A 24,994-nucleotide genomic window follows, 5' to 3' on the forward strand; every position below is an offset into this window, starting at 1 on the left:
ATTAAGACCGACCGATTTTTTTTTTTACTCTTCAAACAACTAATACAAATGCAAATATAACTGCAAGCAGTGATTGCGGGGCCAAGCACCTTTTGACCATGTTTGACATATTTGGATTTAATTTGAAAACTTATTCAACTTACCAATTGTTCAAATCAAAATTCCCATTGTTAAACAGTTGCTACATATTAAATTATTAGAATTTCTTCAAAGCTATAACCTTTTTTTTTTTTACACAGCATGGTTGTCATAAACAGTGGTTTGTTCAAATTTTACGGAGACTTGAGTTGTTAAAGGTAAAACTGCAGCAATTGGCTCCAAATTACATAACATTACACAATGATTTGAAGTTGTATAACATGGGGCTTGAAACCACAACCGGAACGGCTCGGGATTAGTAACACATTGTTTAGCAGACTGCGCCACTCAGAGGACATACAATCACAAGCTGCAGAGGAGATCCTTCAGTGCAAGAATGAGCACACAAAAGCAGGTTAACCAGATTAGCATGCTAAGCTAGCTCAATGCTAATGTAGCTTATGACGTGGTACATCCAATCTTGGCAAAATAGATATCCTCGGATTCGGCATGACGCAAGGAATCGATAGACACCAATTTTATGATTTTGTGACAAACTGTTCACAAGTTACAGCCTCTGAACCAATTTTGGGTCGACCTCGTTAAGTTTGCGACATCATAACTTTTTTTTTTCCAGTATAGCAAAAAAATCTGTTCAGTCATTTCTATGCGGCTCAGTCCGAAGATCATTTGAGCAAATGTTTGGACAAAATTGGACAAAATTTGAAGGAGGAGTAGCAAGAAAAGGGTTTATCATTTGCTCCAATATGGTGGACAGTCACATTGTTGGAAAATGACAAATGAGATATCGTCTGAATTGGCATAAACCAAGGAACATAATGACATAAAGCAATCAAAATTTGAACAATGTTTTCAAAAGTTATAGGCGTTTTTGCAAAAAACCTTATATCTCTGGAACAGTAGGTGGCGCTGTGTTCAATCTTCTCATGTCCCTTCAGGACATGGTGTCGATCATCCCTACCAAACTTTGTGCTGATATGTCAAATAGTTTAAAAGATATTGCAAATTATTACAAAATTCAAAATGGCTGACACGTGGAACATCCAATCCTGGCAAAATCGGTATCCACAGAATCGACATGACACATGGAATCCATAGATACCACATTTATGATTTTCTGACAAACTGTTCAAAAGTTATTTGCCAAAATAGCTATTTTTCATATATCATGACCCATAGGTGGCGCTGTTCCCAACTTTGGCATGGACCCTCAGACCATGCTTCCGATGAAGCGTAACAATTTTAGTTTCGATTGATCAAACTTTGGCCGAGCTATAGCTTCTGAACCAATTTTGGGTCGACCTCGTTAAGTTTGCGACATCATAACTTTTTAACAAAGATGAATAAAAAAATCTGTTCAGTCATTTCTGAGCGGCTCAGTTCAAAGATCATTTTAACAAATGTTTGGACAAAATTGGACAAATTTTGAAGGAGGAGTAGCAAAAAAACTGATTACTGTACTTTTCAAAATGGCCACTATTGTAATGGGCGGAGTCTTAATGTACGATATTGATTGCAATCATCATAATGAGTGGATTCAGGTGTATTAAGTTTAATTTTTCTAGATCTAAGGGTTCAAAAGTTATAACCATTTCAATGTTGAATTTTTGAACTGGTGGTGGCGCTATAGAGTTGGTTCTAGAGACTCAAAATTTGGCTCAATTACTTTTCATGACCTTATCTATAAGTGTGCCAAATTTCATCGTTTTCCTACTTACGGTTCAAAGGGCTGCCATAGACTTCCATTTACGGAATAATAATTAGGGATCGACCGATATGGATTTTTTAGTGCCGATACCGATACCGATTTTTTTCCCATCAGCCTTAGCCGATGACCGATACGGGCTGCCGATTTTCTTGAGCCGATATTTGGAGCCGATACATTTTGCTCCCTCAATTTACATCATGTCATTGTCAAAAATGACATGATGTTAACAAATGTTACAGGTCTCAATTTAATAAAAGTAACATTTATTTAACGTAAAAAAACAATATTTAACAAATAGTAAAAACATGTGAGGTAGAACAAGAACAAGTAGATAAACTATATTTAACAAATATTAAAAACATGAGGTAGAACAAAAAAAAAGTTCACTGCTGAAAATAAATATTTAAGCATAAATAAAATAATTACATTATTGCACACAGTAGCAACCAGCATAATAAAGTGCACAGTGCACACTGTACTTCATTTTAAAAGTAACAAACTATTTACTGCCATGGTTTAAATTTTTCTACATAAAATAAAATGAGCATGTCTAGTCTCTAATATCACTGCGATGGCGAGGGAGACACACACCACACGCGTCCAAACCTCAGCCAGGTGGTCGCTGAATAAATCTCCCACAAAAAGCACAGAAGAACGTTGGTATTACTTAATCCTATGACCAGTGTTCGTAACAGCTACCGTACGCATACTAGGGCTGTCAAAATTGCTCAAATGGCGTTTGTATATTCCCTTCAAAAAAACATATTTGAACATATCGTCGTGCATTTGGTCAATGACGCGCATTACGTCAATAACAGGACAAATTAATACAAAGAGACATAACTACTAGTATTAAGTAGCTTATTTGAGTTGAAACATATTTGACAACGTATTACTACAAAAAAAAACCGAGTAAATCAAATGGCCAAGACCGCAGAGCTCACTCTGGCTCGCCCGGACTCGCAGGCGCACTCTCTCTCTCTCTCTCTCTCTCTCTCTCTCTCTCTCTCTCTCTCTCTCTCTCTCGCACTCACCCTCACGCTCTCCGCGCATACCGGTTTAAATGAAGAACAACAAACAAATGTTGAGTGCTGATCAAGAGTTTTGTGCAAGCAATTTAAGGTATATAGCAGGCTTCATTCAGTGATTGAAACAAATACATTAATTGAAGTTTCACAGTACATAGAACCGACACTGAGCGCTCCGAGCGAGCTGTGCTGTGGTAACGTTAGTCTGCTACCGCGGGCGTGTTTTTCCACATTCGAATATTAATTTTCACCTTCAAAATTCAGTTTTTTTTAAACTAGTCAAATATATATTCGTATTTAGAATATTCATTGACAGCCCTAATGCATACTGAACGGATAGCCTACAGCTATTTGCAGCTCCCTAAATACAATGGCAAGCAAGCAGTTTTATAGACGAGTCATTCGCGTTTTCCATTTGGACCCACAAACTTGCTTAGCTATATAGTTGCAACCACATAACAGTTATAGAGCAACGTGTTTCCATTTTCAAAGTGTTTGACAATATTTCAGCAGTCAAACAGTTAAAAGATGCTTTGAAAGTTTAAAAGTTACCGTTATCTTGAAGCGCAGGTTGCACTCTGCTAGTGGGGGAGGGGCAGTGCAGGGTCTGCACGTGAACTGCAGCGTCTCCAGCAGCACAGAGCTGCCTGTGGACGCCTGTCTATAAATAATGCCGGGAAAAAACTATCGGCGAACGCAGCAGCCGCGTATCGGCCGATTCCGATACACGTAAAAAACGCAAATATCGGCCCGATATATCGGCCGGCCGATATATCGGTCGATCACTAATAATAATAATAATAAGAAAACTTACAGATACAATAGGTGCCTCTGCACCTTCGGTGCTTGGCCCCTAATAAAATAATATACATTTATTATAGTAAGTATTGTGAATATAAATTTCGTAGGCTACGTTCTTTCTTTTAAATAAAAACCCGTGGCGTCATCTATTATGATTATGTTTACACCATTGGTTTACGCATGTCACACTATGGCCTGTTTGTTCGCTTCGTTTTATTCACTGTCAATGGTTCGCGCTCGGTGATGATGGCTGCGGCGCGGCTACTTGTGAAATACGTCTGTATGAGCCTACATTTAGTCGCTCATTATTCGAAATTCTTAATGGTCAAATAGGGAATCGATGTTAACGGCCTTTTCTCGGAGCGCGTCCAGCTCGTCATGACATGCCCACCGCGAACGCGCGTCACACAGCAACTGCAGGCTCTGACAAACAAACACACATAAGTGTGGGAAGCCAAACACACCGAAAGGGGGACGAAACGGCGCGGTGTGTTACAGAGTTCGCGCTGCGCTGACTTGTAATCTGCGTGGCTCAATGGACCGAGACGCGCGAGCGCGACAGACTCGACAGCGCAGGAGAAGTGTTTGCTTGCGGCAGCCAATGGTCAGAGCGGCGCGACCTAATCTCACCAGCGCCGTGCTGACCAATAAAACAGCACATCCCATACCGAAATGTACTAAATTGCACAAAAGAAAATCGACCATTCCATAATATGTCAGGACTACTTAATCGGCCTATAGTTTCCTACAATGCGCCTAGCTATTTGACCACGCTGATTTCCGTTATGGGTGTTTATAGGTCAAATCTCTCACTCTCTCCCTGCAACTTTTTGTTACCCTCCTTTCCTGCCCCTAGACCAGAAAGGGGGCTTGTAACAGTATGGGTCAAAAATGTAAACGAATGGTGCCAAACGCGCTGTTTTATTGGTCGGCGCGGCACTGGTGAGATTAGTCATTTTAATTTATTTGTTTCCCTCTGAAAATCCACTTTCATTGAAATCTAGTGGCTCCTTTTTTTTTCTTCTTTTTTTTTTCTGCCTATTTTTTCCAAATGAATGCAGCTGGAATTAATGCAATAAATATGTTTTTTTTTACAAAGATTTCAAATTGTTTGTGGTCTATAACCTGTATGAGGTTCGCAATGGTGCGCCCGAAGGCATGGGGGTTGAAGACCCAGTCAGTGACGTCACGATATGCAAATTTTTTTAAATTCATACCGACCTAATCACCATGACCAAAATTATCCTTTTTTTTTTTACATTGAATCTTGAAAAAAAAATATATAGACCTACCTACCGACCCTTTTTTTTTTTTTTTTGCTGTTACTGCAAACCAAAATATTTTTAAGGATGGCCTAAGTGGGCGGGCGTTTGACGTCACAACGAAACGGCCTATGAATCGTTTGAAAAACGTCATTTCATTGTCAACTCTTACTTTTGAAAGACAATAACTTTATATACGGTGCACTTTCAGATTTATAACTTTGCAGTATGTTTTCATTCACTTAGAGCTATGTTAACACACTTCATGAAAGGTCATTTTCAAAAATTCATAATAGGGGCACTTTAAAATCTCTCCATATCTAGCCTATGGGATTGAACCAATGGGGCATTTAAAATAAAGATACCAAAATAAATGTTTGAAAGAAGAAACTCAATAATTATTAAAGATATCTTAATATCCTTTTAGTTACAGACATGCAAACTTGGGGAAAAAACACAAGTGCTTTTTTCCATTTCTGAACTGTCACCGTTGGCATATAATGTAACAAAGATTGCTAAAGTCAACAGATTTTACTAATAGACCTACAAATCTCTGTGTAATATAAAATTATTTTTCTGCCATCTTTCTGAAGAAATGTTTACCTCCAAAAGTTGCCTCCAACTTTGGTAAGTTGCCTCCAAAACTCAGGTGAAAATGGTCCACTATAAAGCCCACGAAATGTTGGAAAGCTGAAAGTAAATTTAATAGATGTTAGGGGTGTCCATGGTTAACCGATTAACCGTTAAAAATTGCGTAACCGAGTGAAACATTTTGCTCGGTTAAGTGGCGTCAATGGCGTGCATTGAATTTAGTTGTAATAGATTTTTGCACCACCAGAGACTGCCAGAGCGCTCCCAGACATTTGTAATGTCCACAAGAAGTAGCCTAGTCATGACCAGTTTTCTAATATGAAGTGGGCAAAGAAAAGCACAGTGTGGGAGCACTTTAAAATCGAGAATGACGGGGCAAAATGCGAGTAGTATTGCAATGCAGTGCTTAGATATACTTCAAGTACAACCTTGTTGTTGTACCATCTCAACAGCCAACACCCGGGCATCATTATGGTGTGTTCACACCGAACGCGTCTATCGCGTCTAGTTAGACGCTTGAACATTCGCTCAAGTTCAAATTTTTCAACTTGCGCGGAAGACATTCGCAGCAAACGCGTCGCCCAATTCGAGTCATTCGCAACGCACGGCACGAATGATGCGTCTATTGTGGTGTTCTGTTCTTGGGTGTAATAACGAACACAGCAGTCATTTTAATGTTCCTAAATCCGAACCGCTGAAGACGCAGTGGCTGAGTTTGTTTTCGAAGGGAATATTCCCCACGAGCAACGTCAATGCTCTCATGTTTGCGCGAATCATTTCTCACCAGACTGCTTTATAAACGAGGATCAGTATAAAGCTGGTTTTGCTAAGAAGCTGCTCATGAAAAAAGGATCGGTACCAGCTATTCATGTTCCTGCAGAACCTCCAGAAGAACTGAAGTGAGTGTAACGTTTTATTAACCTTTATATTAATATTTATATCTTTGCAAATCGCTAGCTGCACGCTTCACGATGAATGCGTCTAAGGTTTACACTCAGGGTACATTACGGCATGTTTTCTATGTATGATGTTTTCAATATAATTCATAATCCCACGTTTATAATGAACAACGCGTTATGGTTATTGTGTTACAAACGTGTACGCACAGAACAGAGGGGCGGAGTGAGCAAAGCTCATTATCATTTAAAGTCATATGCACTGACACGGCGTGCTAAAAACAGAGCTGTTTTTGACCAGGTAAAATAACTGTTTTCTTACAATACTAATGAGAATTTTTAATTAAAGTATATTACAAACTTTTAATTTAGACCCTAAAGAATCATATTAGCTTGTACAAAAACGGCATTATATGACCCCTTTAACATAGACTAACTTCTAGACTGCGGCATATTAAATATATTATAAACGGTTTTTCCGTGAGAGAAATACAAAACACCGAAATGAGTGACTGTGACGCTCAATGCGTGACACTTGAGGGCTCTGATATAGCTAATGGCAACAATGTTGCAGGTGCGATGCACCACGTACAAACCGGAATATGTTTATACTTCTCATCCAACCACAATCAAATGCACTCTATCCAGATGGCCCGATTTATCTGGATAGGTTTTTTTTTTTTACGATGACAAGCAGAAATGAAAACAAGCCGAAATGAAATAGCAGTAACGAGGCTATTTTTAAAATGTAAGGAGTAGAAAGTAGTACCACTGTTAATTTAACAAAAGCAAGCAGGCTACTGCGTGCATGGTTTGGCATGACTAAATGTGTGCAAAGTGCGCTCCCTTAATAATTCCTAAAAAGCTGACAGTTCATCGCAATCCCACACATCTCTGTTATTATCAATGAAGCTGACTGCACAATGAATCTTTCATAATATACACACTTTATTTTTTATAATTAGAGGATTTTTCAGCATACAAAATTCAGCACTGAACAAAAAGTCTGTTTTGAGTGGTGAGGGGAGTCTATCTTAAATGCTTCTGATTGGCCATTATTGCGTTCAAGAAAGCAACACACATGTCTGTGATTGGCTACATCGCTCACCGCTGCAAACATGTTATGAATAGAAACTCTGGCCTGTAAATCTTTTCTATTTTGTTTTAGTTGTTCTTGTTGCTTTTCTGCAACAGATGAATAAAAATCTATTAGTTTTTATGTTGTAGACATTGATATTTCTAGTTCATTGATATTACTCCCGCAAATCGTTTTATTCTCCCGCAACCCGTACACACAGAGTGAGTGCATTACCGCCCGCGCTCGCACTCAGCCATCAAATGTAGTGCTGCGCCGCACTCTATTGATTTGGAAGTGCACGTCTCTAGATCAAGGCCCCGGCCCGGCCCGGCCCGGCCCGACCCGAGGATAGTGTCGGGAAATATCGGTCTAGTTCACTCCTCCTACGCTAAGGAACCGAGAGTTGTCATCCAGTCTCTTTGGTAGAGAGAGAGAGAGAGAGACGAGGAAAACAAACAAGCATGCATTGGAAATTATCGCGGACGGAAAAATGATCGAGCTCATTTTTTTATCGTGCGATTAATTGATTTATTGACTATCGTGACAGGCCTACTATTCAATTCACAAGTCACCAACATTTACCATGATTTACTGAAAACTGAAACCATGGGATTGTGTCAGAAATGTGGGATGTTTATATAGAATAATTTTATTATATTATTAATGTAGACATTTACCCCTGGTTTCACAGACAAGGCTTAAGATAGTCCCAGACTAAAATGCATGTTTGAGCTGTTTTAACTGCTTAAACTGTTTTAACCCTGGCTTAATCTAAGCCCTGTCTGTGAAACAGGGCCTAAATGTATTAAAGGAGTAATGGAATTTAATTATCTTTTTTTTTTCTTTTTTTTATAGGCTATAGCAGTTTTTGTGCAATTGTATTGTACTAAATGTCTTTAGTTTAGGCTACTGTTTTTCATAACAAATACCATAGAAACAATAGTTACCTTTTTGCCATGAGGGGACCGGACTCAAACTGTCACTGATCCTGCTGTCGTCATGCAGATGACTTCATTACCAGCAGACAGGATGAAAGTAGAATGTGTGCAGGATGGAAATGTATTTCCCAGGAAAGGTCTCCCTGAGGGGTTGTCACAGTCTGTCTCTCCTTTCCATCTGGAATTATTTCATTTATATAATTAGGCGTTGATCATCTCTTTTAATTGTATTACTATTTTCTCTATTCCAGAACAAATGTGGAGAACAATCTCTCCTCAGACTCAAACCCATTGTTTTCATTGTCCTTATTGTCCTTTGTTTATGTTTTATGTTACAACACAGATTCTGGGGGAAGACTGTTTTCACATCAGAAACTGGTTAGACTGTGTGACATGACTTTGTTTAGTTTGGTACAGGATAATTAACAATCAGCCATTGTCATGAAACAAACCCCAACAAGGTTATTAGGAGAGGACTTCACCCTAAAGGGGTTTATTTTGCGAGAATGAGCAACTGTCTGTACATTGTCCTGCTTATTACATGACCACTTACCATCCATGCATTTTTTAAACCGCTTGTCCTATGTAGGACCGCTGGGATTGTTTAGCCTGTTGCAGGGTCTCAGGCTGCAGGCTGACTGATTACCAAATAAATACATGGACAAGTAAAAAATCAAAGCATACCGCTCTCCACCAATGGTTTTGCATGCACTTTAGGGCTGTCAACGAATATTCTAAATTCGAATATATATTCGAATAGTTTTAAAAAACAGAAATTCGAAGGTGAAAATTAATATTCGAATCATGTGGAAAAACACGCCCGCGGTAGCAGAGGCGCGGCTGTCTGCTTTGCGAGTGGCGAAATTCTGAAGCTTAAAATGTAAAACGCATTTTCCAGCTGCAAAGACAGATAGCACAGTGAGTGTCTGGCTCACTCATTGGCTGTGCTGCGTCAACTGCACATCCAATGGCACGGGCGCCTCCAACGTGTGCGCCAATGAGCTAGCATTACATCAGACACGTCAGAGCCCGCCAATGGGGGCGTGGCCAGACGCCCTCGAAATAGCCATAGTAGTAGCAGGCTAGCAGCAGTTTACCACAGCACAGCTCGCTCGGAGCGTTCAATGTCGGTTCTATATACTGTAAAACTTCAATTAATGTTAATAATATTTGTTTCAATCACCGAATGAAGCCTGCTATATTTAGGACAAGAGTCGCGACCTTACATTGCTTGCACAAAACTCTTGATCAGCACTCAACATTTGTTTATTGTTGTTCATTTAAACCGTTATGCGAAGAGAGCGTGAGGGCGAGAGAGAGAGAGAGAGAGAGAGAGTGCCTGTGAGTGCGAGCGAGAATAAGGTCTGCGGTCTTGGCCATTAGTTGATTTACTTGGTTTTGTGTAAGTTAATACGTTGTCAAATATGTTTAAACTTAAATAAACTACCTATACAAGTAGTTGTGTCTCTTTGTATTAATTTGTCCTGTTATTGACGTAATGCGCGTCATTGACAAAATGCGCAACCAGGTATTCGAATAGTTCGAATATATGGTTTTTTTTTTAGAGGGAATATTCGAACGTCATTTTTGAGCAATTTTGACAGCCCTAATGCACTTGCAGTGTGGTTAATCTCAAATCTGATGACGCATATATATATATATATATTAGGGCTGTCAGTTAAACGCGTTATTAACGGCGTTAACGCAAACCCATTTTAACTGTGTCAATTTTTTTATTGTGCGATTAATGGTCTTTTTGGCCTAGCAAACTTTGTAGTTTTTTCACATGCTTTTGCAACAGGACGCAGCGCTGCGCTATGAAACCCATTCATTTCAATGGCTTGCGCCGCACGAGGACGTTTTGTTGCTTCGTCGACCAAAGCGCAAGCGGATCTAGCTAGACCGGAAACAAAACAACAGGCACGACGCCGCACACACTTGTTTGAGTGTTGTTCACTTGTTCAGACAAAAATTGTCAATATGCCCGTCTTTTTGTGTATCCTAGCACCGGGGTTTTCAAAGTGGGGGCCCGCCAGGGGGGGCGCAGCAAGTTGGAAGGAAAAAAAAGGCACCCCCCTGTGAAACAACGTAAAAATATTTATACTATTATTAGTATTGTTATGAAATAGCATTATAATAATTTGTCGCATAGCCTATCTGAACATTAGGCTATACTTTTAAACTGCTGAATGAATAAAACATTTCAAGACTTGCACCTTGCAATCAATCCCAAACAGTGACTATGAATGCAGCCATCATGGACATTTGTATTACTGATTGTTTACGGCATTTTTTTATTATTCGTTTTTATTTTTTGACATAACGTTTGAAAAAAAAACATTGAAAGAGAAGTTATGGTTATTTTTTATTGGTAGGTTAACTAAAGGATTAATCGACTGATCAGAAAATAATCAATAGATAAATCGTCTAATCTTAAAAATAATCAATAGATTAATCAAAATCATCAAAATAATGTGTTAGTTACTAGGGATCCACAATGATATCGGGACAACACAGGTATCGGACGATAAAAGCTTAAAATGACCATCATCGGCATCGGCAGATATGAATATTACTGCCGATGAGCCTTGCCGATAGGGTGGCGTGTTTCTTATGCGCACATGAAGACCGTGAACGAAGCATGAGCGCCAGCAACTTAAACTTCCAACTAGGGGTGTGCGTCTCACGCGGTTTTTGATCGTGGACGATTAAAATGTCTCCACGATCTGCTTTTGAAGAAAAATCATAGTATCGTGCATTCTATCAGTTCAATTCTGGCGCCTTCATCTCAACATACTGTACAACGCGACGTACATTCACATCACATCACATATAAATGCAGAGGTAGAGTTACACTCACGGGACACTGCAATTTACTAAAGTTCATTATTTGCATGTGCGTCAAAGTCTTGCTAGTTAAACATGTCATTCACGTGCTGATCCGCTGTTCTAACATCCGCTTTTCTGAGCGCGTACACGCGACGCTCACAGGAACTAAAGCCTGTCACAGCGCCTGCATACTGGACTAATCTTTCGAGTCTTATTGCGCTGATACTGTCAAATACACACAAGGTTTACATAAACAAAGTTGGTTATGTCTAAAGTGAAGGCAAACAGAGAAAGTGCAGTTCTTAAAGAGACAGTAATAATATGCTGCCGCTTGTCCTTAAAGAGATACTGCATCCAGAAATAAAAATTCTGTCATTATTTACTCACTCTAATGTTGTTCCAAACCTGTATTCATTTCTTTCTTGTGCTTAAATATACTATGGAAGTCACTGGAGAACAGCAACTGTTTGGTTAGCCACATTCTTCCAAATAACTTTTATTTTCAACAGAAGAAAGAAACTTGAGAGAGTAAATGACAATTAATTTTTGGGAGAACTATCCCTTTAATGTTAATAAAACAACAACACAGAGGAAATCACTCACTGCTCTTGATTGAGAACTTTAATAGAAGCTTTAATAAGCTTTTTTTGCACTTAAAAAAATACAAATATATCGGCATCGGGCAAAATTAGTTTGAAAATATCGGTATATCGAATATCGGCCAAAATCCAATATCGTGCATCCCTATTAGTTACACAGGGTGTTATGGCCACAGCCATAACACAAAAGAGGGACTAGGGCTGTCGCGGTGAAGGAATTTCCCTTGCGGTAAGTTTGAGTGGCTCAATAGCGCGATATGCGGTATTACCGCCATTTATTTATTTATATTTATTTGTTGCTATATAAATACGTGTTATGATGTGGTCAGCATACACAAAAACAATGTAACCAAAACTAAACAGCGTTTCTGCGCATTGAAAGGCTGTCACTCAGCGCGCACATTGTTACGCCAACGGACCACCGTTCATTCAACGAAAACGTTCAAAATGCTGATTCCTTAAATGATAGATGTAATGAAACAAGGTGTTAATTATTTTTTAACTTTGAGCTCCACTTTTCAAGGCTCAGCTGGCCAGCAATGCTTCACTTTTGGGCAAAGCTTATTAATGCTTTACTTAATAAACCAATGGCATTGATTCAATGCGTGACTCGCTGCTTTCCCCCCCACGGCTTCCTCGCACTGTAATGCTGACCAGCGCTGATGCCATTCATGGTAAATACCCTTACACATTAAAAGGATGATACGACAAATATTTCGCTTTCCTTGGAAACGGCAACCTTTTCACAAATATACATGACTTGACTTCAAAGACAGACGCAGGTAATCGCACACGCTCAGTCGATCACATTCACTGTCTGTTACTTTAGGCAAATCCACGAAGCCTCTGTACAAATCACCATGATAAACAGTCTTGTTGTCATTATTAACTTACTTAACATTCAATACACATGGTACGAATTACGAAGGGTGGCCTTATGAAAAAAGAAAACGCGGTTGCTGCGGTTACTTGCATTCCTCTGCGGTTGGCCTGTCAGTAGCGCGGTATTGCAATATTGCGGTTATCGTGACAGCCCTAAGAGGGACATTAACAAACCTTGTTTCAATAGGGGAATTTATCATCAAAAGAATATAAACATAATTGTGGAAGAAAAAACAATCGGGGATAACAAAACGTCAACAAAAGAGAGCGCAACAGAACCGCCGCCGAAATCCCGCCGCCCAGGCATGGCAACAAGGCTTTTTATATCCCTCACTCACAAGGGTCACAGGTGCAGGAAATTAGTTCCTAATAAAACAAGAACACACATAACAAGAACACTTCCGCCCCCTAGAGGACAGACAAATGATTACACAAATAAAACAAATCAATCAAAAATACATGCACATTACAGCTCTAGACTAGTTAGCTAACATTCATCTGCAGTCACATGTTTCTCTCATACAGTCTCATAAAATGATGGCACTAATTAGCTCCTCTGGTTTTTATGCTATAAAATATCTGCGAAGTCATGAGAGACATTAAAGTATCAGTGATATGTTACAATGGACAGCAGTGACATATTTACTTTCATATTTGAAAGACATATTTGACTGCTCAGTTGCTTAGTGCAGCAACTGACCAATCAGAATCAAGTGTTCCAGAGAACCGTGTAATAAATTAGTAGAGCCCGACCGATATGGATTTTTGGGGGGCGATACTGATATTAGGGAGTTAAAAAAGCCCGATATTGATATATATCGGCCGATATTATTTATGTGTATATTATAATACAGTAGCAATATTATTTATGTATATCATAGTACAGTACCAGTCAAAAGTTTGGACAAACTTTCCCATTCGTGTGTACAAACTTTTGACTGGTACTGTATATAGAATACACAGTACATAAACAGAATATATAACATGTTTTGCAATGATCACTCAAATGTGGTGATCAAACACTTGTGTGGCAAAGATACTATATGTAATGGAGGGAGTTTGAATGATAGAATGAGAATGATACATTTGAGCTGTAACCAAACTACTTTGCATTGCATATTCTATTCTATATTATATTCTAAATACTGTTGGATAATCTTCACTAATGACTTTGTCTTTTAATTTAGTCACGTTATATAAAAATAACTTGTATGTATCAATAAATATATCAAAAGTGTCACTGGCAAAACCTTATTATCTTCTATTCTTAATTCCTCTAGTCTCTACGAGTGGAGGAAGAACTCAGATCTTTTTACTAAAGTAAAAGTATTAATACCATAATGAAAACATGACAGTACTTTTATACTATTTTAAATAAGTAGTCAGCAAAATGTAGGCTACTAAACGTGAAACTAGGCTACTCTTTATGCAAAATGGCCCTATATAAAGTGTTATAATTATATAAATTATTGGAATAATGCTTGATGTTGTAAAGTAGCGTTATAGGCAGAATGAGCTTTAACACTGTGTCTACACCGGACGCGGACGCTGTTGCTCGCGTCGCAACAGCTGTTTACCCTAGACGCGAAAAAGTGCCCGTTACAAAGCAGAACTAGGCATCAGTTTACTGTCGGAGATTTGTCGCTCGCGCCGCATCCAGTGTAGACCACATCACTGATTATAATGGGTTCAATTGTCTTTTGTCGCATCGTGCCGCTCGCGTCCAGTGTTTTATTCAGGCACCAGCAAACAAGCGGTGTCTTAACGGTAAGTTGCTTACTAGTACCAGTGCGGTGGTGGCATGAGCCTGTTTATTTATTTTATAGAATTGCGTCACACCAGGTGACAAAGGAGCGTTAAATTACCATTTAACAATGTCCCGTCTACTCTCACAACAAGCTTATCATACTCGTTTGCTACATTAGCTAGCTAGCCATGTTTCATACCTTGTCAGTGGAGTGGAAGCTAATGTGTGCGCATCTTACACTGTGTCTGAAGTAGAGACCTCCTTTTACTGAAGTGAAAGGGTTGACTGGTGTCACTACAGTGACATGGGGCGCCATTAGCAAACAATGGAGCACGCTCTGCTGGACAAACTACGTAGTTACACAATTTACACGCATTTTATCCACGTTATATGTTCTGTAATAAAAAAATCATATCTGCGTCATATACGCCGATACCGATATATCTGCGACAGGCTTATATCGACCGATAAAATCGGCAGGCTGATAAATCGGGGCTCTATAAATTATCACAGCCTTCCTTGTTCACATTATCATCAGTAAGAAATAAAGCAGTAGGATCATACAGACCTCCCATAATGAGCCTGACACTTGTCATCAGCTGTCCGGGTGAACTCTATCAGCTATCAGGGGGGCAGCTGCTCCCCTGATGTTTTACTGAGTGTTTTTTGTGTGTGTCTGTGTGTAGATGTGAGAGGGGAGTATAAATTATCAGAACAGGTGCTGTTTCATGCCTAACAGCTTTAAACAGTGACTCGGTTCAGAGTTTAAACAAAGACAGCCATAGAGCCGCTGGATTGATAAGGGGATATAGTACCCTCATCCATCTTTTAGGGAACACACCACATGCATCTGTCATACATGGTGTTGCATCAATAGCTCCTCTGCATAAACTAGGGGTGGAACGGTACATGTATTCGTATTGAACCGAAACGGTACGGGCGTCACGGTTCGGTGCACGAATTTAAACGGAGAATACACGGTATAAAAATAAATAAAACTCGCGTGCAAATTAATTAATGTAATGCGGAACTACTGTTAGATACGCGGGTTCTTTGGGGACACATAATCTGTACCATCGGGTTAGCTCTGAATGCGCGTTCACTTCAAACGTTGGCTTTATACGCGCGTCCTATTGACTAGCGTCGAACTAGACGCGATATACGCGAATTTGACGCTCTATTCGCGTTTGGTGTGACCGCATAATGAACAGGCTGCGATGTCAAGATTGAAATGCTGGAGTGTGTGTGTGTGCGCGAGAGAGAGAGGCGCGGGCGCGATCGAACAGTGAAAACATAAAAAACATACTCGGTCATTTTGTTCATACAAATCATTAAACCTGCAAAGTGTTTACTTATATTTGTGTACACTCGCAATAAAACACAACATTGTGCTTTTGTCACACTGTAAACTCTTGTCAAACTGTAACCTACAACTGTCACCCAACCAAAATCACACACACACACACACACTGTTTTAAAAGCAAAACATATTTATCCAACTCCATTTCAAAACAGTCTGTGGGTAACATCTTTTTCATCATATTGCATTGGTTTTCATTTCTTTTCCTCTGAGCACTAATCTTACACATTCTACATTGATTAAAAAAGAAAATCGAATGTGTTTTTAATGGTAGTATTATTTTAAACAGATATCAATTATTTATAATTCAGATGAGAATAATGTTACATTGTTAATTAATAATGTTAATTAAAATTAAGGAAAACAAATATATTGATCTGAAATCTAGCAAATTAATTTTAAATTAATTCAGGTACAATCACCAAACATATCGCAAGGTCTTTTTGTCTTTTTATTAATTTAATTAATAAACGAATTATATAAAACTATTGTCAGTGCACTACAAATAAACTGGTTCTATGCCTTTATTAATAAAACTTATTTAAAAAATACAATGCCTTCTGCATTTTTGTTTTGCTTTTCCCTCCATTGTACCGAAATCGTACCGAACCGTGATGTCTGAACCGAGGTATGAACCGAACCGTGTACCGTTCTGTGTACCGTTCCACCCCTAGCATAAACCTTTTGCCTACAATCTCTCTCCTCTCTCTCAATATGCAGATCTGTGTCAGAGGGCATGAGCATGTCAAATCGTGAGACTGCTGAGAGCAAGTTTTTCTTTGTTTGCTTGTGTAAAGCCTGGAACACACCAAGCCGACGGTCGGCCGTTGGGCAGTTTTTGTGCGTCGGCCGACTAAGTTTCCTCTGTGAGTTCCGCACGGTTCCGTGCCGTCGGCTGAAATTGGTCCTCGTCGGCTTTGTTTCGGCCGATTCGACATGTTGAATCGGCGTCGGGCTGTCGGTGAAAGAGGGAACTCTGATTGGCTGTTCAGCTTAGTGAAAGAGTCAATGCACGAGAATAATAGCAAAACAGCGAGCAAAGAAGTTAAAACTCTACAGATATAAGGCTGTTCTTATGTTACGTCATCTACCTGAGTGTTCCTTGGCGAATATTTCAATACTAACACGAGCGGAGTGGAATAAAGAAGTGTTCAGCAGGATTGATATTTACAACGGTAAGCACGCACTGCTTTGTTTATGGTTTGTGTATCTGCAGCCGACAGCGTCGGTTTCCCCTTTTTGAATGACGAATATAGACGAATATATCTGCAGAAATAGACAGTTGTCTCATTTACACTCAGGCGCAGAACGCGCATTCTAGCTGACAGTCGCCAGTAGTTCTCTCGGTGTGTTCAAGTGCAGCTTTTTACCCCGACGCGAGGCGAAAACACAGTCGGCTTTCATCAGCGCTAGTTCGTCGGCGTCGGCTTGGTATGTTCTAGGCTTAAGAGCACACGGTATTCCCATTGGATGTATATGGGTGTCTTCTATTAAATGTTCAAAAAAAGATAAATGTCAAGTGCAAAAGTTGTGTTGTTGAGTGAATATATAGCTGTGTTCTTCAGTATCTTGTAGTAGCCAGTTCTGGTTTAAACCGTTTGTATGCAGGTGGGTTAGGGTTGGTGTCATTGGCCTGTCATTGGGAGGTGTTGACTCCCTGTAGCAGAGGCTTCTGATGGCACACGGAGTACAAGACGACAAACGTCTCTCTGGTGACATGCCTGGATCATCTGCTTAACCCTTGTGCGACCATATGGACATTTTTGTCTTTTCATTTTTTTTATTTTTTTTTATTTTGCCTGTGTTAATGCCAACTGCATAAATTTTGGCACAGGTGTGTATTTTTATTGGAATTGTACTATTTCACCCCCATTTCCTTTAATAAATTTATTTTGCACTAGGTACACAAAATAGTTCCACTCAGGACCTTAAGGACAAAAATGTCCCCATGTCATCCATCAAAACTGCAATTTTTAATCCCAGGGCCGATTAACTATTAAATGATGCAATCTTTGTTAATAGGCTCTCATTCTGTTGGTAAGGCTTCAAAAAAAAACTATTTATACCAGATGGTGCCATTTTCCCAGGATTGTCCTGTAAAGCAAATACTCGCTTTAATTCCTGTTTTCTGCTTATGCATATTATAGAGTAAATTGGATAAATTATATATGCAGCTATAATTGTGTGGGTGTTTTGGTATAGATGTCAGAGTGTGGTTATATGTGTAATAAAAAATGTGTGTGTGTGCTTGTAATATTTGAGAGAGAAAAAAAATAACAACCACTGTCTGTACCAGTTGAGCTTTGCTGGCATCTAAAGCGGAAAATTTGGTACTGCGTCCAAACACAATCTTACTGAAAGCTCATTTTTTTGAGATATCAACCTCAAATCTGGCAGTTCAACATGTTTCATAAAATATATATTTTATATAAAATAATGTTCATAAATAATTTTCATAAACTTAAACCTCTATAACTTGCACTTGCACTTAACTATGTTGCACTTTTTAAACTTTTTTTTTTACTTCAACAATAATCTGCCATGGGTGTTCTTTAAAATGAGACCTTAGACTTAAGTCTATGCTCCCAAGCTGCAATTTTTTTCCCTGATTTTTGACATTTTTGTCCTCCATGAAACTAACTTTTTTTTAATTGACGCACAAGGGTTAAAATAGCAATCAAAAAGCATGTCTAATTAATTGAAATAGTGTATTATGAATCATTAAACGTATACAACATTTTAAAAAAAATATATGAAAAAAAATTTCACACTAATTCTGTGTTGTGTTTTTTCTGGTAATAAAATGAAGACATAAAACACAAATTTTATCATTTATCATCAATTTTAATCATATGAAATTAAATAAACTTTTTGTCAAATAACGTGCTGCACAATGAGCTTTACTGTTAAAATTAAAACATGGATTATTCCTTAAATTCAGTTTTGATGATAATTTATTTGGATTAGTGTTAGTATTATTACATTGGGACATATCTAAATTCTACTGTACAACGGTAATATATTTCTGTCAAGTTAAACCGAACTTTTATTTTGACGGGTTGCCGTGAAGACCTTTTGAGTTTGTGTGTTTATGTCATAATAATGATAGTTTTTGAAGTGAACTTTCGGAGTGGATCTAGAGCCTGGAGAGGAAGTTTATGCATTTGTGTCTTCATATAGGCAAAAAAACAGTGCAAGCGTCACACGTGCTTCAGTGTGTGTGTGTGTGTGTGTGTGTGGTAAATGAAACTGCGCGTCGGCTGCACCATTCATTCACACAGAACAAGCAGGATTCGTATTTAAATTGTCTTTGTGGTTTAATATCCACACACACTAGTCTACATCGCGATTTGATTTCAAGTGTACTGAACTGCTTTCTATTTATTCCTCAAAAGATTGACAAATTCCATGAAATTCCGCGTTATACAGTAAATTTATTTTTTATGACTGGATTTCGTCAGCAATTTAGGGGGGGCGGGCCGCCAAAACAATGGTAGGGGAAACACTGATAGATAATTCCAAGTCCCCGTCCCACTTTTTTTTTCTCAATACACTAGGATCTAGATCACAATTTGGAAGAAAAGATCTGTTACTACTTCTGTTGTTGTCTTACACAAACTTACTTTTTGACTGGTCCCTGGTTTGTTGTAATACACCAAATGTAAAGCCAATGGTTTGGCTTTAAGTTATGACACTCATACAGACACGGGTTTGATTCCAGCCCATTCTCATTCCTTTGCCTGCAAATTTCATCTAATCAGTAACAAGTGTTAAAAGATTTTTTTTTTAAAAATAGAATAAGGAGGAAAAACTACTAGATTGACTGGCCTATATTTCATAGAGAAAAGGATGAGCAGGTGGATTGGAAATCACCCCCTCCTCCCTTTCAAGGTGACCTTGTTTTTCTCATCTGATTTAAATTCCTGCTGTTGGAATCGAGGCAGATGAATGATCCGATTTGTCAGGATTTTGGCATTAAGCATGAAGCCAAGAATCAGTTCATTAAAACGGGATGGTTCGGTACGGTTTCCTTTAGGGCTGCAACAAACGATTATTTTGATAATCGATTAATCTAACGATTATTAGAACGATTAATCGACTAATCATCGATTATTTCGCAGACTAATCAGTAAGTTTGGAACGATTATTCAGCTTTTCCAATTAGTTAAAACATTGAGTTATACATATTCTAACTATAGTATAAAAAAAGAAAATCACTTCAGCTTTTGAAATAGTTGTTTTAATTAACTTTGAGCCAACTAAACAGGTCATTCTCTTTAAGTTTTCAGATTTCGGTTCAACTCAAATCACACACAAATGCTCTCTAAGCATTGTTTAATAGGCCCACTGCTTTTCTTAGAACTGAAACAGAAAAAGGGACATTTACTTCAGGACACAAAGAATGGTAAAATATTAATCTGCAAACAATTTTTTATAATTATAAAATTACAATCTTTTTTTACATGACAATTGAGCTGACAGAGACGTTCTCATTCACCTTTTAATTTATAGTATGATAAAGTAACTGCCATGATATTCTTCCTATATCATAGGAAGGATATAACATCTCGTTTTGTAAGTCTTCATGATTATTGAACAAAATACAGGCAAGTGATAAGACAATAATAATACCTAATATAGCTACTAATAGTGTTACAATAATAAAAACAGCCCTGACTCCTAAGCTCGATCAAGCTTTATTCTATGCAAAATAAGTCATCACATTACTGTAATTATATTACTATTGATAATATTATTACTATTATTAGTAGTATTGCATTCTCTAATAAAGAGAGATTTGCCGCTGGTTAGTAAGCTCCAGCTGGAGAACACTCACTTCTCACCGGCTCCTCTTTTGCCGGGATGTTTCCTCTTGCACTCCAACATGCATGTTGTGCTCCCGTGAAAATTGCACACGACAGCATTCTTGATTTGAAGTTTTGTGAAACTTTCCCAAACCTAAACCTTGCTAGTTCGGATTCGTTTGCACTGTCATAATTCGCGCTGTTTTCTCTTCTACCGCAATAGCATTTGTAAGGGCTGCACTACACTAGCGCTACAGCGCCGTAGCGGTCAAATCGCGGGATTGCAGGCCCTTACATTAGGTCACGTGAGATCAAACGACTACTCGACAACAAAGATGTTTGTCGACATATTTTTATTGTCGACGTTGTCGACAACGTCGACTAATCGTTGCAGCCCTAGTTTCCTTTAAGAATGAAACATTGCAGTATCTGTTTGTTTTGTATGCAATTTCATTTTTAGAGGGGAAACATTGAGGAACATCCTTCATTTTAGCACATAAATAATTTTACAGGGAATGTTTGCTCTGCTTTAATCCATCATCTTCCTTGTCTCTTTCCTTTTCCTCTCTCCTCTCAGGGTGGAAATCACTTTGACCAGTATGAGGAAGGTCAGTTGGAGTTGGAACAGGCCTCTTTGGACAAGCCCATAGAACCGGTAAGGCCGCACACCTCACTTGGTACCGTTGACTAGAACAGCTGCTTCCTGTGTGTGAGAGTGTGAATGATTGGTCCAGTCAGGGATAGCCACACCACCTCTATGGTCAGCCCCTACCCTTATTTTAGAGATAGTCAAATCATATCCTTTTGGTAAATAAGACAGCACTCCCTTTCTGGAGGCCACCGTAGACCCCCTTCCCTGTTCTCCACTCCGGCCTTCAGTGAACACATCTGGTGTCATCACCTGTGTGACTGTATAATAAAGACACAGATGAAGCAGATCTGTTGGATTGTACCAATCACTGTGATCAGCTTGCTGTGTTTTTTTGTTTTGTTTTTTTTGGATCACAGATGTGAGTGAGGATGGGTGTGTGCTTTTTGTGGATGTTAGATGGGATTCCTGAATGAAATAAGTTTATTTTGTGTTTAAAATGTAAGGTGGATGGCACACTGTAGAAAAGGTTAAAGGTAGAAACAGACATGCACAGTCACAATATATAATTCAACATTAGCCAGACTCTTTGATCGAGACATACATTTTGATCTTTTACCCATGATTGCTAAAAAAAAAATTTGAGTAACTGCCTTATCCAAGGCCATTTCAAAGTGCAGACCTGGAGTGTTTGTCCGCTTGTACATTAGCAGGCTCCTCTGGGTGTTGTCCTGGATGAGCTCCGTTGATTCAGCTTCAGGATGCCAAGGGCCCTCATGATAGCCGCAGTATATCCAGTATATGCCACAATACAGTTAGCCCTCTTTCTTTAAAAGTTAAGTTAGTTAATGAAAAAGGTGAGGCTGGTTACATACGCAACAAGTTGAACAGAGATCAAAAAACATATATAAAAAAATAAAATAAAAACATTAAACATTTTTGAAAGAAGTGAAAACTTTCTATTCAGAGATGCATTTAATTAATCAAAAGTGATAGTAAGGTAATTTAAACTCTTTTCAACATTGATAATTATTAGAAATGTTACTTGAGCACCAAAATGGCATATTATCTGACTGAAGACTAATGATGCTGAAAATTCAGCTTTGCCGTCACAGAAATAATTTAAAATATTATAATTTTAATTTATTTTAAAATACTTTTTTAAAATATACAGGTTTTCTGCAGGTCTTAAAAAGGTATTTAAGTCTTAATTTGCCCTTGCACAAATAAAATCAGAGCAGAAAGATTTAAATTCATAGTCATGGCATTAAATGAAAAAAGCAAAATCAATATCTTCCACAGTATTTTTGTCCTGTTTTCCAATACAAATAGATACATTTACTTGGTTTGCAAATGTAAAATTAAGTCTTGAACAAAATGAAGCGAGTTTATGCTTAAAACAATAATAAATATGTCAATGAGTTATATGAACTTCCCTTAGAATTTGGCAGATATTTATTCTGTTTTTTAACCATAAACTCACTTCATTTAGATCAGTTTCTCAGAAAACAAGACTTCGTTTTTGATGTCATTTTGCATCTCATGTAAATGTATCTTGATTTTAGAATCTTTAGACATTTGCACTGAAAAAAACAATACAAAAATTCTGAGGAAGAACGTCACTTTTTTGCAGTGACAAAGCAACCGTTCCAACTCCATTTCTCCTTAGTGTCAGAAGTAGCGTGAGTGCTTGGAGTACTTCAGAAATATCAACTGTAGTTAAAACAAATCTGCTTATGCTTTGTTCCTTTAATCAGTAATTAGTGTTTTGACTGACACCAACACATGAACACAAGCTGCAAACACACATGCTGCATAGGTTTTATAGGTTTGACGTTGAACCACAACTGGCTGTTTAGTTCACTATATCTTGCAAATGGAGTCCTCTAAGCATACAGAAAAAAAAAAAGAAGAAAAAAAGCCAGTCTTTAGAAGATGCGCATGTGCATCAACTGAGTTAGAATAATACATCTATGCACAGACATTTAGTGGTTCAAATAAAGCGTTCCATCTATGGATGCTCATAATGACCGTTTAACCATTAACCGAAAGTACACATTTTGACCGATTGATACTGTAAAACGGTTTAAAAGTTTTTTTTAGTTTTTAGTTTTTAACTCACACATCCACACGTGCCTACAGACATATTTCGCTGACCAAGTAAAATGAAGCAGGTTACTGTGTGGGACCATTTCGACAGAAAGGGCGATGAAGTTACTTGCAAAATATGCTACGCGGTATTAAAATACAGCAGTAGTTACAAGTACAATGCAATATCACTTGCGAAGAAAACTTCCACAAGCAAATGAAAGGCGTTTCCCGAAGCTGGCCATTCTAGCAAGACGTTATCTCTGTGTTCCCGGGACATCTGTGCCATCAGAGAGGGTGTTTTCTGACGCGGGTCTAACTGTCAACAGGCTGCGCTCCAGGCTAACCTCATATCATGAAGACATGTTACTTTGTTTAAATAAAAAATAGACACGGTGTGGATTGAGGTAGGCCTGCTATTTTTATTTTACGGAAAAACTTAGTATGACAGAAAAAAAATTGCCGGTTTTTCAAAGCTTCAAACGGATTCAGTGTTTTCTTTTTGTCATCTTAATTTGTTAATTTAAGGTAAAAAAAAAAAAATTTGTGTGTAGGCCTATTTTATGTTTCTTATTTATATTATTTTATTCTGTTTTTCTCTGTTGTCACTGTCAGAAATGCTGCAAGTGTGTGAAAATTTGATGTGAATCCAGGTTCTGTTGTTGATCTGTTCTGTATGCTGCTGTTTGCACGTTAAAATAAACCCGTGACACTTTTTTTTTTTTTTTTTTTTTTTACGGGTCACAGACACTCGTCAATATTATAATCTTATCAGTTAACGGTTAATACTCGGATAACGAGCACGTCGAGCAGCGGTTGTCGGTCGGGAAAATTACCCGAAATGAGCATCCCTAGTTCCATCAATACATTCACTCTTAGTCAATCAGATTTGACAGACTTGGAGGCAGACCTTTGATACGCAGACACGCTACCAATTTAATAATTACACAACTGGTCTGTGTGTCTGCTCCATTTGATTCAAGCTAAACTGACCCGATTTAGATATGAACCACTCAGTGTGTCGTCCACCTCACATAGTAGAGAGCTAGAGGGAATGTGTGCCTTTTGATTGAGAGAAAGTGGTGTATGTGTGTAACTGTGTATGAGCACACTAGTGCCCAGTATCTTGTGTGTTTTTGTTTTTTGTGTTAGTGTTTGTGTAGGACAGTTCATTTCAGATATTTTCAGTATTGTACACAACTTGGGGTGTTCGACATTTCTCTCCTGCAGCGAATTGGCCCCAATTAGCTAAGCAGCTCTGACCCGGTTTGTATCTGCACGCTCTGCTCTCCTCCTGTCTCTTTAGGGGCTCCTTGTAACGTTTTCTCACTCTCTCTGTCTCTCACTCTCTCTGTCTCTCACTCTTTCTGTCTGTCTCTCTCTCTCTCTCTCTCTCTCTCTCTCTCTCTCTCTCTCTCTCTCTCTCTCTCTCTCTCTCTCTCTCTCACTATCTCTCTGTCTCTTCTCATCATTCTGTCCTTCTTTCTGTCCAACACAGTGATTCGGTGTACAGTACCCTCTGTCATTATGTGCTGGCATGGTGCTTGTGCAACTGGGACTGCATTTTTCGCTGACTAGGCATGTAGATAATATCGCAGGCAGCTCTCGTCTCTGTCTGGTTCGCTCTGTATTCCAGAGGCTTGCATGCTGGATGCCTCTCCTCCTCTCCATGCTGTCCTCTCTGCTCCAATTAC

The 24,994-nt window shown here is 38.6% G+C and overlaps 1 protein-coding gene across 4 annotated transcripts in view; it reads left to right on the forward strand.

Annotated features, from left to right (window-relative positions):
- Positions 1-24,994, forward strand: part of gpatch8 (G patch domain containing 8) — a 65,806-nt gene that overhangs the window by 15,192 nt on the left and 25,620 nt on the right. For 3 of the 4 annotated variants that reach the window (XM_056240980.1, XM_056240976.1, XM_056240977.1), the window contains exons 2-3: positions 21,201-21,278; positions 24,531-24,566. Coding sequence is in view for 1 of the 4 variants with exons in the window: in XM_056240972.1 (XP_056096947.1) it covers positions 21,201-21,278 (78 nt within the window). In the remaining 3 variants the exon portion in view is untranslated. The remainder of the gene's footprint in view (positions 1-21,200; positions 21,279-24,530; positions 24,567-24,994) is intronic. The other variant, XM_056240972.1, reaches the window with a different exon arrangement.

This window comes from Rhinichthys klamathensis, unplaced genomic scaffold (genome assembly GCF_029890125.1).
Source record: "Rhinichthys klamathensis goyatoka isolate OS25496 unplaced genomic scaffold, OSU_Roscu_1.1 h1tg000626l_1, whole genome shotgun sequence".
NCBI classification, from domain to species: domain Eukaryota; kingdom Metazoa; phylum Chordata; class Actinopteri; order Cypriniformes; family Leuciscidae; genus Rhinichthys; species Rhinichthys klamathensis.